Source organism: Colobus angolensis, unplaced genomic scaffold, assembly GCF_000951035.1.
Source record: "Colobus angolensis palliatus isolate OR3802 unplaced genomic scaffold, Cang.pa_1.0 Scaffold27, whole genome shotgun sequence".
Taxonomy (NCBI): domain Eukaryota; kingdom Metazoa; phylum Chordata; class Mammalia; order Primates; family Cercopithecidae; genus Colobus; species Colobus angolensis.
Genome location: NW_012115932.1, coordinates 874,791 through 890,556, shown reverse-complemented (window position 1 = coordinate 890,556; position 15,766 = coordinate 874,791). Strand labels below are relative to the sequence as shown.

The 15,766-nt window shown below is 41.3% G+C and overlaps 2 protein-coding genes across 2 annotated transcripts in view; both read left to right on the top strand.

The window, feature by feature from the left end:
* The window catches only part of FAM71B (family with sequence similarity 71, member B), a 3,800-nt gene extending 1,979 nt beyond the window's left edge, over positions 1–1,821 (top strand). Inside the window, exon 2 of the mRNA XM_011947668.1 lies at positions 490–1,821. Within this exon, the coding sequence (XP_011803058.1) occupies positions 490–1,701 (1,212 nt within the window). The 3' untranslated portion in view covers positions 1,702–1,821. The remainder of the gene's footprint in view (positions 1–489) is intronic.
* Positions 1,822–1,891: 70 nt separating this feature from the next.
* MED7 (mediator complex subunit 7) overlaps positions 1,892–15,766 on the top strand; it is a 26,308-nt gene continuing 12,433 nt past the window's right edge. The window contains exons 1-3 of the mRNA XM_011947670.1: positions 1,892–1,961; positions 5,771–5,906; positions 14,001–14,124. The gene's annotated coding sequence lies outside the window, so the exon portion shown is untranslated. The remainder of the gene's footprint in view (positions 1,962–5,770; positions 5,907–14,000; positions 14,125–15,766) is intronic.

Here is a 15,766-nt window from a genome sequence, read left to right as displayed (position 1 = left end):
AAAAAAAAAAAAACAAAAACCACTTAGACTTGATGATTTTAGAGATTCTCCTTCTCCTTCTCCTTCTTCTTTTCTTTTTCTAAACAGTGTCTCACTCTGTTGCCTAGGCTGGAGTGCAGTAGAGTGGCATGATCTTGGCTCACTGCAGCCTCCGCCTTCTGAGTTCAAGCAATACTCCTACCCCAGCCTACTGAGTAGCTGGGATTACAGGCACGCGCCACCCTGTCCAGCTAATTTTTTGTATTTTTAGTAGAGTTGGGGTTTTGCTATGTTGGCAAGGCTGGCCTCAAGCGATCCTGGCCTCAAGCGATCTGCCTGCCTCGGCCTCCCAAAGTGTTGGGATTACAGGCGTGAGCCACCATGTGCAACCTAGGTCCTTCTAATTATAAGCCTTTGAATTGTTCAGCTCCAGGATAAGAGAGGAGCAAAAAGTTCTGATCTCCCTTTCAGTCATCTCTATCTTATCTGTTTCTCTTCCCCTTGGTACAGGCTGCAGAGCTCCCCAGAGAAGAGGATCAGAGTGAGACTGGGCTCCACAAGACTTGTGATGTGTCTGCAGCCACCTCTTCTGTTTATGCTGGGGGAGAGGGAATCCAACATGCCTCCCACAGAATGGCTAGTGCAGCTTCTCTATCCCGGAGCACTCCAGGGACTGCTGAAGGAGCAGCAGCAAGGACAGCAGGTGGCATAGCAGTCGCAGGAACAGCAACAGGCCCTAGAACAGATGTGGCAATAGCAGGGGCAGCAACAAGTCCTGCAACAGGCGCTATGAGCATAGCAGCAACCAAATCTGCAGGCCCAGGCCAGGTGACCACAGCGCTGGCGGGAGCAGCCATCAAAAATCCAGGAGAAAACGAATCCAGCAAGTCCGTGGCAGGTGCTGCCAACATATCCTCAGATGGCATTAGCTTGGCCTTGGTGGGTGCTGCAAGCACCTCCTCGGCAGGTACTTCCACCTCGATGGCGGGGACCGCCAGTCTCTCCCAAGACAGCAGCTTGAGTGCGGCGTTTGCAGGCAGTATGACCACCCGCAAGTGTGCAGCAGAAAGAACTGAAGGGCCAGCCGTGGGGCCCCTCATCTCCACCTTGCAGACCGAAGGCTACATGAGTGAGCGAGATGGAAGCCAGAAAGTTTCCCCGCCCAGTGCTGAAGCCTGGAATGAAAAAAAGGCACGAAGAGAAAAGAAGGACAGACATCCCAGTAGGAAAAGTTCTCATCACCGCAAGGCAAGTGAAAGTCACCGCAGGACAGCTGGGGACAAGAATCAGAAACTGTCCTCCCGCTCGTCCGTATCTGGCCATAAAAACATGAGAGATGACAAAAAAGAAAAAGGGCACAGCAACGTGAGGGGCAAGCGACATGGCTCCTCTCGCAAGAGCTCCACCCACAGCTCCACCAAAAAGGAGTCGAGAACAACTCACGAACTGGGGAAGAATCGATCTGCATCTAGCACAGGAGCTTTACGTAAGAAAGCCAGTAAGATCAGCTCGTTTTTAAGGAGCCTCAGGGCCACTCCTGGTTCAAAAGCAAGGGTCACATCACACGACAGAGAGGTAGATATTGTGGCTAAGATGGTGGAGAAGCAAAACATAGAGGCCAAAGTGGAGAAAGCCCAGGGTGGCCAGGAGCTGGAGATGATCAGCGGCACTGTGACATCCGAGACCACGGAGACGATCATCTTCGAAACCAAATCCATTTAAAGAGGAGCCAGGGCTACAACTGCCCAGGGATCTGGGAAGTATCCCTAGAGGAGCCCATCCCAGCTTTCTTTACTGCAGCTCAAATAATAAAGGAAATCATACAACTCCAAAAGAAATACAATCTCCTGTTTGAATTTTTCTGCCCACAGCCTGGTGGTGATCTCACAGTGGCTTCTGTGATGGTGGCTACGCTACAGCCGGAGACCCCAGCCTCCAGGCAGGTAGAGCCCCACCACCCACCCAGGCCCAGCAGAGCCAATGTGAGTGTTCTGCTTTGCCTCAATCCCTTTCTTCTGTTGCTTCCCAGAGATTGTCAAAGCCACAGGCGAAGAGCTGGGATGCACCACCACCACTATGTCCCCACATCCATTCTCCTCTTTTCTCTGAATGTCCCTGAACATGAACATTCAGTCCAGTCCTTAGTCTAAGCAGAGACAGGATTCACTTCCCCTCAGGGGATATGCAGGGTAGGAAGGAGCAGTGCAGCAGTATTTGTAGGCAATTAGAATAGGAAATCTACTCATCTAGATCAGGAATTGGCAAAGTATGTTCTGAGGTCTAAATCTTGCCAGCTGTCTGGATTGGCAAATAAAGTTTTATTGGAACATAGCCACAGCCATTCCTTTGCATATTGTCTATGGCTGCTTTCACACTAAAAATGACAGCTCTGAGTAGTTGTAATGGAGACCATATGGCCCGCAGAATCTAAAATATTATCTGGGCCTTTAAGAAAATGTGTGCTGGCCGGGTGCGGTGGCTCAAGCCTGTAATCCCAGCACTTTGGTAGGCCGAGATGGGCGGATCACGAGGTCAGGAGATCGAGACCATCCTGGCTAACACGGTGAAACCCCGTCTCTAATAAAAAACACAAAAAACTAGCCGGGCGAGGTGGCGGGCGCCTGTAGTCCCAGCTACTCGGGAGGCTGAGACAGGAGAATGGCGGGAACCCAGGAGACGGAGCTTGCAGTGAGCTGAGATCCGGCCACTGCACTCCAGCCTGGGCAACAGAGCAAGACTCCATCTCAAAAAAAAAAAGAAAAAAGAAAATCTGTGCTGACTCTTGATCTAATCTTAACAAGTCTTCCTCCAAGGTGTAAACAGTGGAGAAATTCTCACATATGCTTACCAGTAGACAACTAGGAGAATGTTCACAGTAAAACAAGTTGTAATAGCAAACCCCTGGAAATTGCCCAAATGTTCCTCAAACAGGAGAGTTAATAAATTGTGGAATGGACTACAGTGCATAATCTATAATAGTGAAAATGATTCATGCTCTACACGTTAGCATGAATAAATCTTTATTTTTTATCTTTTTGAGATAGAGTCTGGGTTTGTCACCCAGGCTGGAGTGCAGTGGGATAATCTTGGTTTACTGCAACCTTGGCCACCCAGGCTCCAGCAATTCTCATGCCACAGCCTCCTGAGTAGCTGGGATTATAGGCATGCACCACCATGCCCAGCTACATTTTTTGTATTTTTACCAGAGGCAAGGTTTTGCCATGTTGGCCAGGCTGGTCTTGAATTCCTGACCTCAAGCAATCCGCCCTCCTAGGCCTCCCAAAGTGCTGGGATCACAGGCGTGAGCCACCGTGCCCAGCTAGCATGGATAAATCTTACATAATGTGGGATACTAAAAGCAAATCACAAAAATATATATGATATAGTTCAATTTGTAGAAGAGCTCAAAAATAAGATTCAACAATGGGATATATATTTGCTAAACGTATAGAGAAAAACAAGCAAATGATAATCACAAAATTAAGGATAGTAACTATCTACAGGGTAAAGGGAGAGATGCCTGATCTGGGAGGCACACACAAGGAGTTTCAACAGAATAGTGATTATTCTATTTCTTGAAGAAGACAGTGTATTCACGGGGTGTTGTTATTGTATCTTTAACGTCTCTGAAATCAGGATTGTTTTTAAATCACTGTCAGCAAAGTGTCAACTGCATATCACTATCACTGCCTTAGAAACGCCCTAATCAATTTATTTCATCAATGTTTTCCTTTTTACACATACACATGAGAGATTTATGACAGAATATCTAAGTCTGAAAGATATCTTTCAATAAGTATGAAATAAAAATTCTAAGTGACATAAAAAGTATTCAGAATACAGAACCATGGAAAAATGTTTAAATCTATTAAGAAAAAAATAGTCCAAAACGCTGTGTACCAACTTGATGTAAATTATGTGTTTGTGTGCAAGTTAATTCCCAGAATAAAAAAATCACACTACATTAGACATGGGATTATAAATTTTTAAAACCTTTATTGTAAAAAAATTGTCTTTCCATTTTTAAAAAACCTGTAAAATGAGTCAATGAAAAACATTAAATTCTTAACACCAGATAATAAAAGTTGGATTTGAGAAAAATTATTCTGGGAGCCATGTAAGTCCAGGAGGGGAGCACCTGCCCAGCCTTGCAAATCTTTGCTCATTCTCTGCAGCAGCAGTACCTTGGAGGACAGAAGTTGGGTTTCCAGCAAAACTTAGGAACCTTTTCTGAACACCAAATATGTGTAGTCGAGATGGAGGAGGTGAGAAGCGACATATTCTGGGAGGAGGGGTGGTTTGTCAGTATCAAGGGAATCCCTTCTCAGTTGCTCTAGTGGGCGGCTGGAAAATCTCACCTTGTGATTTTTGATAAATACCATAGGGGCTGAGATTAAGATGTTCTGGGAGTTGACTCTTGAAACAGTGGGTACAGGTAGAAGGACAGAGAGAGAGGCACACGCTCAAAAGTCTGAGAGGGCCTTTGGGAAAACCATCCGAGCATGTGAAAGGTTGGCGGGTGGGGTAGAGGAGAGAGATAAAAGGAAACTCATTTCAAGGCCTTTAGTCTGGAGTTCCAGATTTATAGCTACGCCAGAGTCTGAATTATCCTAGCTACAAATGGCATAATTTCATAATTGTGTAGACTATGGTTTTATCTTTTGCTTTTCTTTTTTTTTTTTTTTTTTTTTTTTTTTTTGAGACAGAGTCTCGCTCTGTCGCCCAGGCTGGAGTGCAGTGGCCGGATCTCAGCTCACTGCAAGTTCCGCCTCCCGGGTTTACGCCATTCTCCTGCCTCAGCCTCCTGAGTAGCTGGGACTACAGGCACCCGCCACCTCGCCCGGCTTGTTTTCTGTATTTTTTTAGTAGAGACGGGGTTTCACCGTGTTAGCCAGGAAGGTCTCGATCTCCTGACCTTGTGATCCGCCCGTCTTGGCCTCCCAAAGTGCTGGGATTACAGGCTTGAGCCATTGCACCCGGCCTTGCCTTTCTTCTAGTCTTGTTTTATGCACCCTCCCCTGCCTGAAGGGTTTCTTCAGCATGAATATAGTTTATCCACCCAAACGCAATTTAAGTAAACTAGAGATGGGGACTTGCCCACCACAACGTGCTGTACCATGCACTTTCTCTGCATTTCCTTTTCTATCTTGATACTTCATCAGAGATAGATGCATAAATACCTACATATTTCAAAGCAACAGGCCTCTTCCTCAGAGGGAGTTAGCAATTGGGGCATCAAGTCAATATCCCTATCAGATAAAAGCCAATACTTTTAACAGCAATATTCGTCACCATGGTAACAATTCTGCTGCTGCAAGTGCAATGAGACAGTGGATGGTTGATTACTAACCAATGTTCCAAACTTAAAGTCTGGCATTACACACATAAGTACAAAGATGACAAAACGATATTTTGCCAAAAGCAGTATAAGATCACTCATGCAGTTGTCATGTTAGGGTGGAGTCTTTCAAGCAGAGGAAACCGGTCTATGGTGAGAAGAAGCAAGGTACCTCAAAATGTTGAAGGCAGACCATCATGGCTGGCAGGGCAAGAATGGAAGGCGAGATGCTAGAGGGAGCAGTAGGAGACAGACTGTGCAAGACTTTGAGGTTCGTGTATGCAACTTTAACTTCTGTCCTTAGTAATGAGAAGCCACTGAAACATTTTAAGTTGAGGCGTGACTTGATCACATTTGCACTTGGTAAAGGTCGCTGTAGTTGCTGTGAGAAAAAATATTTGCGAAGGTAGTTGTTAATATGTGACCGTATGTAATTTCTGCCTTTAGCTGCAGGATCTATAAAATGATATTAGAGCAGATGTTTTGAAAGACACGCTCCCATTAGAAATATCCATGTGATGGCTGGGCTCTGTGTCTCATGCCTGTAATCCCAGCACTTTGGGAGGCCGAGGCTGGCGGATCACCTGAGGTAAGGAGGTCGAGACCAGCCTGGCCAACATGGTGAAACACTGTCTCTACTAACAATACAGAAATTAGCCAGGCATGGTGGTGTGTGCCTGTAATCTCAGCTACTCAGGAAGCTGAGGCAGGAGAATCCCTTGAACCTGGGAGGCGGAGGTTGCTGTGAGCCAAGATCCACCATTGCACTCCAACCTGGGTGACAGAGTGATACTCTGTCTCAAAGAGAAAAAGAAAAGAAATATTCAAGTGGGGTATACGTGGTGATGCACTATCCAGACCCTCCTTCAGTGAAGGACTTGTGTCCTCAGTTGCTGAGAGTGCTGCCCACAGACAACTTTCAGCTGGCAGTGAGTTTGGAAATTGTGCCAGTTGCAGAGATCTCTTTCACCCAATGTGATGCTGTTTCCAGAGCCCACATCAAGAACTGTGTGATGTAGAGTGTGAAGGTCTGGCTGTCTGCCCAACACAGACCAAGTCTGAAGGGCTATTCTAGTTCCAGAGCTTCCTGAGGGGCCTACATCAAAATTTACCTTCCTTCCCTGTGTACTCCTGCTTCTACCCTTTTCCCTTCCACAGATGCTGGTCCTAAGGGCGCTCCTTAATAAACATCCTCCCACAAAACTCTGTCTCAAAATCTGCTTCACAGAGAACACAACTTGCAACATTATGTCAGTGTAATGAATTGGGGTCACCTCTTTGTGACTTCACTAACGTTTATGAAAAGTGTTGATGATAGCCAGGAAGGATACAATGTAGCATATACAATTTTGAATTTAAATAATTTTAAAACTAAGTATATTTGCTTACTGCCAAATTAATGGGTCTATTTTAGAAAATTCAAAACATGTAGAGATAAAAAAGGAAACAAGTATTTTATTGATTACTTTGGTAATTCACATCTTACTGCTTCCAGAGAGATGGAGTAGATGTGTTTTTCTCTGTTCTTCCTGATCAGTACAACTAAAGATCTTGAACATTACACATAAAACAAACAGCAGAAGACTTGAAAAGTGGAAAGAAAGCTAGGAACTTCAGGAACTGAGGAACAACATCGTGGTTATTTCCCTGGGTTTTTTTGTTTGGTTGGTTAATTTTTGCCTCATATATTCCAGAACCTGGAGGCGAAGAAGCTGGAACCACCTACGCCAAAATAATCCCAACAAAAATATGACCAGGAGAAAATAAATAAATAAATAAATAAAAGACCAGGAAAGGGGCAGCCAAAGAAAGCAGAAAACTTTTACACAATTACAAGTCTACTTCAGCGAAACATCACAGAAAAAAAAAAAAAAAGAAAAAGAAAAAAAACCTGTGGCCCCACCCTCACCTACGACAGCAAAGGCCGAGTGGAGCTGAGATTAACATCTAACATCCTCATGAGGCTGTAATGAGGCCTCCTATATCCCAAGTGTGTGGTATCAGAGAATGCCAAGGAAGGAGCTTGGACTTTGACTTTCACTCCTGATAGCTGGTGATGAAGGTCTTCCCTCCTCTTCCCTATGCTAGTGGTGTCCATGTGGGGAGCTGGAACTCCCACCCTTGCCCAGTAGTAATGGGAAGTCCACCCTGTGGGCCAAATAGGGAACCTGAACTGCTATAGAAGTAACAAAGTGACGCCCCCTCCCCATCTCCTACTGGAATAGATTAGAAGAAGTCCGTTAAAAGTAAGTTTAAATAAGATTCAGAGTCTTCTAATGAATAAATGTCCAGACTTAAACCCAAAATCACTAGTCATACCAAGAAATAGGAAAATTCAAAATGGAATGAAAAGAGACAACCTATAGGAAACAACATCAAAATGACAGAGATGTTAAGTTAATATCATAAATACTTTAAGGCATCCATGAAAAGGGAGTTAGGAATGTTCTGGGAACAAATGAAAGAAATAGAAATGCTCAGCAAAGAATAGAAAAACTTCAACAAAGAAAAAGATGAAAAAGAAGAACCAAATGAAAATTTTAGAACTAAAACTATAATAGCTGAAGAAAAAAAAAATAGTTGAAGAAAAAAACTATAATAGCTGAAGAAAAAAGAAAAATAGCTGAAGAAAAATTTTAGAACTAAAACTATAATAGCTGAAGAAAAAAGTGGTTGGGCTGAACTGCAGAATGGAGGAGAAGACAAAAAAATCAGTGAACTGAAAGATGATAACAGAAACTACCCAATCTAAACAACATAGAGAATAGTGATTAGAAGAAAAATAAAGCCTCAAGGCCTTGTGGGACTATAACAAAAGATCTAACTTTGTGTTACTGAAATCCTAGAAAGAGCGAAGAAGGGGTAAGGCTGAAGAAATAATGATTGAAAGCCCTCAAATTTAGCAAAGACATAAATCTACAGATTGAAGAAGCTGAGATAACACCAAATAGGGTGAACTCAGAGAAATCCATGCTAAGACAAAGCACAAGTAAAGACTGAAAACAAACAAACAAAAAATGTTGCCAAGGTAGGAAGATCACTTGAGCTCAGGAGTTTGAGAACAGCCTGGGCAACATAGGGAGAACACGTTTCTACTTTTTTTTTTTTTTTTAAATTAGCTAGACATGGTGGTTCACACTTGTAGTCCCAGCTACTCAGGAGGTTGAGTTGGGAGGACTGCTTGAGCCTGGGAGGTTGAGGCTGCAGTGAACTGTGATCATACCACTGCACGCCAGCCTGGGAAACAGAGCAACACCCTGTCTCAAAAAAATAAATAGATAAAAAAGTTTTTTGAAAGTAGCTAGAGAAAAATGACTTATATCTATAAGGGAAAACAATTCAAATGACAGAGAATTTCTTATCAGAAACCATGGAAAACAGAAGGAAGTGGCACATTGTTTTTCATGTGCTGAAAGAAAAGAGTTGAAAACCCAGAATCCCATCCCAGCAAATTAATGCTTCAAGAATAATGGGAAAATCAAGACATTATAAATTGAAGGAAAACAAAATTTGCCATCAGTAGATCTATCCTACAAGAATGGCTAAAGGATGTTCTGTAAACAGTAAGGAAACGATTTATGAAAAGTAGGGCGGGATTGTGGAAGATAAAGAAGAAAGAACATGGTAAGCAAAAATATGGGAAAACACAATAGATTTTTCTTCTCTTGCATTTTCTAAGTTATGTTTGACAGTTTAAGCTATCTGATGGGATTAAAATTTTGTTGAGGAAACATCTAAGGCCATTATATTATAAATGTGGGAGAGTAAAGGGATAGAAAGGAAGGTAAGGTTTCTGTATTTCACTCAAACTACTAAAATGACACGATAGATTGTAAAAAGTTATATATACATAATAGAATACTTAGAGCAATCACTATAAAAGCTAAAAAGAAGGTATACTCAAAAACATTATAGATAAACCAGAACAGAATTTTAAAAACTGTTCAAGTAAACCACAGGAAGGCAGCAAAAATAAAATAGAAACAAAAACACAGAGAACATAAAGCGAAAAATAAAATGGCATACATAAGCCCTGACATATTAATAATCACATTAAATGTAAATGGTCTAAATACACCAATTAAAAGACATTGGCAGAGTGAACCAAAAAGCGTGACCTAACTACATGCTGTCAACAAAAGCTCCCTACAAATATAACGACATAGGCATTTTGAAAGTAAAAGAATAAAGAAAGATGTATTATAAAAATGTTAATCAAAGTGAACCAGAAATAGCTATATTAACATGATAGATTGCAGAGCAGAGAAAATTACCACAGAGAGGCATAATGATAAAAAGGATATTAAAGGGACCAAGAAGACATAGAAATTCTAAAAGTGTTTTAACCAAATATAAGAGCTGCAAAATATGTAGAGTAAAAACTGGTAGAACTGAAAGTACTTTTTGTATTTTTAGTAGAGACAGCATTTTGCCATGTTGGCCAGGCTCGTCTCGAGGTCCTGACTTCAAGTGATCCACCTGCCTTGGCCTCCCAAAGTGCTGGGATTACAGGCGTGAGCCACCATGCCCAACCTAAAGAAAAAAATTTAGAAAGATCTAAGTCAATGGAGAAACATATCAGGTTCATGGATTGGATGTCTCAACACAGTGAAAATGTCAGTTTTCCCCAAAGTAATATACAGATTTAATATGATTTCTATCAAAATCCTAGTTATTTTATAGATTTAGAAGTGATTATTCTAAAATTTATATGGAATGGGAAAGGAATGGGAATAGAACAGTTGTGGAAAAAAGAATAGAGTGGGATAAATCAGTCTACCTAATTTTAGGACTAGCTATACAGCTATAGCAATAAAGACTGTAAGTTACGGATGGAGGGATAAAACAGATAGCTGAATGGAACTGAATAGAATACCCAGAAATAGATCTATACAAATATGGCTGATGGATTTTTAAAAATAAAAGTGCAAGAGTAATTTAAAAAAATAGACTTTTGCACATATGGTGCAGGAGCAATCAGACATCCATAGGCAAAAAAATTAACCTTGACCTAGGCTCACACCTTATTTAAAAAAATGAACTCAAAATAGATCACTGACTTACTTTAAAAACAGAAAACTGTAAAACTTTTAGGAAAAAAACATGGGGGAGATCTTTGGAAACTAGGACTAGGTAAAGAGTTATTAAACTCAACTCCAAAAGTATAACAAATAAAGGGAAATATTGATAAGCTAGACTCCTCCAAAATTAAAAACTTTCACTCTATGAATGACCTGGGGAAAAGAATAAAGACAGGCTAAAAACTGGAGCAAATATTTGCAAACTACATATTCCATAAAGGACTAGAATGTACAATATAAAAGGAACTCTCAAAATTCAACATTAAAAAAAACAAACAGTCCAATTAGAAAATGGGGAAAAGATATCAAGATAAAATTTTTTCAGAGGATATACAGATAGTACATAAGCCCATAAGAAAATATTCAGCATCATTAGTCATTAGGGAAATGCACATTAAAGCCACAGTGGTTTAATACTATATACATATAGATACTACTATACAAATACTAGAATGATTAAAACAAAAATAATAAATAAGGAACAACACCAAATTATGACTAAAACCAGAGAAACTATACCACCCACACATTGCTAGTGGGCACGTAAAGTAAGCCAATGAGGAAAACAGTCTGGTAGTTCCTTTTTTTTTTTGAGACAGAGTCTCAACGTGTTCCCCAGACTGGAGTGTAGTGGTGCGATCTCGGCTCACTGCAACCTCCACCTCCTGGGTTCAACTGATTCCTCTGCCTCAGCCTCCCGAGTAGCTGGGATTACAGGCATGTGCCACCATGCACAGCTAATTTTTTAAACTTTAATAGAGACAGGGGGTTTCACCATATTGGCCAGGTGGGTCTCAAACTCCTGACTTCAAGTGATTCACCCACCTCAGCATCCCAAAGTGTTGGGATTACGAGCATGAGCCACCATGCCAGGCTGGCAGTTTCTTAAAAATTAAACATGCCACTACCATACAACCCAGCAATTGTACCCCTTGGCATTTATCTCAGAGAAATGAAGATTTACATTCACACAAAAACTTGTAAACATATGTTCATAGTGGCTTTCTTTGTAATATTCATACACTGAAGACAACACAGATGTAAAACCCACTTGTCGTACATCCATACCATGGAATAATATTCAGTCAAAAAATGGAATGCACTATTTATTCATGCAACAACATAGATGAATCTCCAGAGAATATGCTAACTAAAAAAGTCATCCACCAAAGGTAATATACTGATTGATTCCATTTATATAACATTCTTGAAACTAAAAAATCATAGAAAGGAACAGCAGATTAGTGGTTGCCATGAATTAAGGGGGAGGTAGGAACAGGAGGGAGGTAGATGTGTTATGAAGGGCATTATGAGGGACTTTTTAGTGATGGAACTGTATCTTGACTATATTTCTGTCAATACCCTGGTTGTGATATTGTACTAAAGTTTTGCAAGATTTTACCATTGGGGTAAACTGGGCAAAGTGTGCAAGAGATTTCTCTGTTACTTCTTAAAATTACATGTGAATCTATAAGTATCTCAAATTAAAAATCTTAATTTACCCACCAAGTTATTTCATGGATATTGACAAACTGATTCTAAAGTTTCCATAGAGAGGCAAAAGACCCAGAATAGCCAATATCATACAGAGAGAGAATGAAGTTAGAGAACTGATACTACCAGACTTCAAGCCTACAAAGCCACAGCAATTGAGACAGTGTGGTACTGGCGAAAGAATAGACAAATAGGTCAATGGAAGACAATAAAGAGCCTAGAAACAGACTTGCACAAATATAGTTAACCGATCTTCGTCAAAGGAGCTAAGGCAGTTCAATGATGAAAGGAGAGTCTTTTCAACAAGCGATGCTGGAACATCCAGACATCCATATGCAAAAAATTGAATCTAGGGACAGACCTTACACTCTTCCCAAAAATTAACACAAAATGAATCTTCTAGAAGACATGAATCTTCTAGAAATTAACACAAAATAAAACTTCTAGATGACAACATAAGAGATAATCTAGATGGCCTTGGTTTTGGCAATCAGTTTTTAGATACAACACCAATGGAATGGTCCATGAAAGAAAGCATCAATAAGCTGACTTCATTAAAATTAAAAATGTTGCTTGAATCATCTCATATGTTCTGCATGAAAAAAAAAGAAGTCTGTTCTGTGAAGGACAAGAGGATGAGAAGACAAGCTACAGGCTACAAGAAAATATTTACAGAAGACATATCTGATAAAGGTCTGTTGTCCAAAATATACAAAGAGCTCTTAAAACTCAATAATAAGAAAATGAACAACATGATTAATAAATCAGCAAAAGATTTCAAGAGACACCTGACCAAAGAAGATATACAGCTGGCAGATAAGCATGTGAAAAGATGTTCAAAATCATATGCCATTAACAAATTACAACAACAATGAAGTGTCTCCATACCCCTGGCTTCCAGTGATTCTCCTGCCTCAACCTCCCTAAGTGCTGGGATTACAGGCATGAGCCACCATGCCCAGCACAATGAGATGTCATGCATAACTATTAGAACTACTAACATCCAAAACACCACCACCAAAAAAAGCTGTTAAGGATGTAGAACAACAGGAACTTGCGTTCATTGCTAATGAGAGTGCAAAATGGCACAGCCATATTGGAAGATATTTTGGTAGTGTCTTACAAAACCAAGCATACTCTTACCGTGTGATCCAACACTCAGGCCCCTGGGTATTTATGCGAATGAGTCGAAAACTCCCATCTAAACAAAAAGTTACACATAGTTTATAGCAGTTGTATTCATAATTGTCAAAACTTGGAATCAACCAAGTCCTTCAGTAGGTGAATAGATAACCTGTGGTACAATGAAATATTATTAAGTAATACAAAGAAATCAGCTATAAATCCACAAAAATAAAGAAAGGAGACATTAAATACATATTACCAAGTAAAAGAAGACAGTCAGAAAAGGCAACATATTGTATGATTCTGGATAAAATAGGCAAAACTATGTGGACAATAAAAAGTCAGCTGGATGTGTGGCTCACGCCCACCTGTAATATCAGCACTTCGGGAGGTCAAGGCAGAAGGATCTTTTGAGCCCAGGAGTTTGAGACCATCCTGGGCAACATGGTGAGACTTCATCTCTTAAAAAAAAAAAAAAAAAAAAGTCACACATGGTGGTACATGCATGCATGCTGTGGTCCCAGCTACTCAGGAAGCTGAGGTGGGAAGATCATCTGAGCCTGGGATGTTGGGGCTGCAGTGAGGCATGATCACACCACTGCACTTCAGCCTGGGTGACATAGTGACACTCTGTCTCAAAAAATAATAATAAATATTTTAAAGTTACCCACAAATGACGGTGCACACCTGTAGTCTCAGCTACCCAGGAGAAGGAGGTGGGAGAATGCTTGAGCCCAGGAGTTTGAGGCTGCAGTGAACTACGATTGTGCCAATGCCTGGGCAACAGAGTGAGATTATGAATCTAAAACATGAAATAAAACAAAACATACAAAAAACTCCCAAACAAACAAAAGGTAATGATACCCAGGGGTTTGGTGACAGGGAGGACACTGCAGAGCACAAGGGATTTTTATGGCAGTGAAACTATTGTCTTTGGTACCATAATGGTGAATATATGTCATTATGTATTGTCAAACCCATAGTGTACAACACCAAGAGTGAAGCCCAGTGTGAACTATGGACTTTAGGTACTAACGACGTGTCAATGTCGGCTCATCAAAATCAAATGCACCACTCTGGTGCAGGATGTCGATGACAGTGGAGGCTGTAAGTGTGTGGGGGGAGCGGGCATATAGGAACTCTTTGTACTTTCCACTCAGCTTTGCTGTTAACCTAAAACTGCTCTAAAAAATAGTCTATTTAAAAAGTAAAGTAGACTGGTTGGCTGGGCACAGTGGCTCATGCCTGTAATCCCAGCACTTTGGGAGGCTGAGGTGGGCAGATACCTTGAGTCCAGGAGTTCAAGACCAGCTTGGGCAACACGATAAAACCCCGTCTCTATTAAAAGTATGTTCTTATTGGCTGAGCACGGTGGCTTATGCATGTATTCCCAGTACTTTGGGAGGCTGAGGTGGGAGGATCACGTGAGGTCAGGAGTTTGAGACCAGCCTGACCAACCTGGTGAAATCCCATCTTTATACTAAAAATACAAAATTAGCTGGGTGTGGTGGCAGGCACCTGTAATCCCAGCTACTTGGGAGGCTGAGGCAGGAGAATTGCTTGAATCCAGGAGCCAAGATTGCGCCATTGCTCTCCAGCCTGGGTGACAAAAAAAAAAAAAAAGTTTTTAATTATAGAAAAAGGGAAAAAGGTAGACTGGTTATGGAATTACAGGGCATCTTTTTAATCCCTTGGAAGAAAAGTTTTACTCCCTCATTAGACATGACTCTTCAAATGCGCTTTGAAATCTGTGAGATTGCTTTCTCTAATTTGCGTACAATCAACAACAAATACATAGGGAGGTAATAACAGTACTAATCAATACCAAATATCAAAGAAATTTGGAGATTATATGATTCAGTGTTTGTCAAACTTTTGCACATATTGGTCTTTTAAAAAAGTATAAAATCATAAATGGAACTTAGTAAATGAAAGAGATGAAGGTGAGGGCTCCCTGTCTGAAAGTAGGGGTAGAGGGGGCAGCCTGAAGCCCCACCAGCTTGGCTCCCCTTTGCCTCAGGGGACACCTGGAATGCATTTCCCTGACTTGGAGGCTACTGGTTTGACCTGAGGTTCTCATTTTACTGAGAAAAATGTGTCTTGCTTGAGGTTACCCATCTGACTGGTTGAAATCAGGTCTTTGGAATCTCAGGTCAGACTCTTTTCCATTCTGCTTTACCCTGATTGATTTGGGGGGATTCTCAGGATAACACATGTTGGAAGACAAACTGGCACTCGGGTGTCAGAGGTGGTGGAAGATAATAAAGAGACAAAGGAAAGGAGACTAGAAGGAAGATAGTTAAATTCTGTGCAATACACAAACTGGAGTCTGAATGGGGTAAAGAAACCCACAGGGGTCAGAATTCATAAAATCTGTCTCTGTCAGAAGTCCAAGTTCTAAGAGAAGTTCCTCTTGGACCTGAAGCAGGGTAGACTCAAGTAGATAAAGACTTTCCCAGATAACTGCAGGGAAGTAGCACCTGGACTTGCCATGTGTTGGGCTACTGTGTCTGCAGCACCTAGGACAGTAGCTGGTATGTAGTAAGTGAGTAATAAATATTGGGTGAATGCCAGCCTGGGCAACATGGCAAAACCCTGTCTCTACAAGAAATACACAAATTAGTTGGGCGTGTTGGCACATGCCAGTAGTCACAGCTACTCTGGAGGCTGAGGTGGGAGAATCACTTGAGCCTGGGAGGCAGAGGTTGCAGTGAGCCGAGATCCTGCCACTGCACTCCAGCCTGGGTGA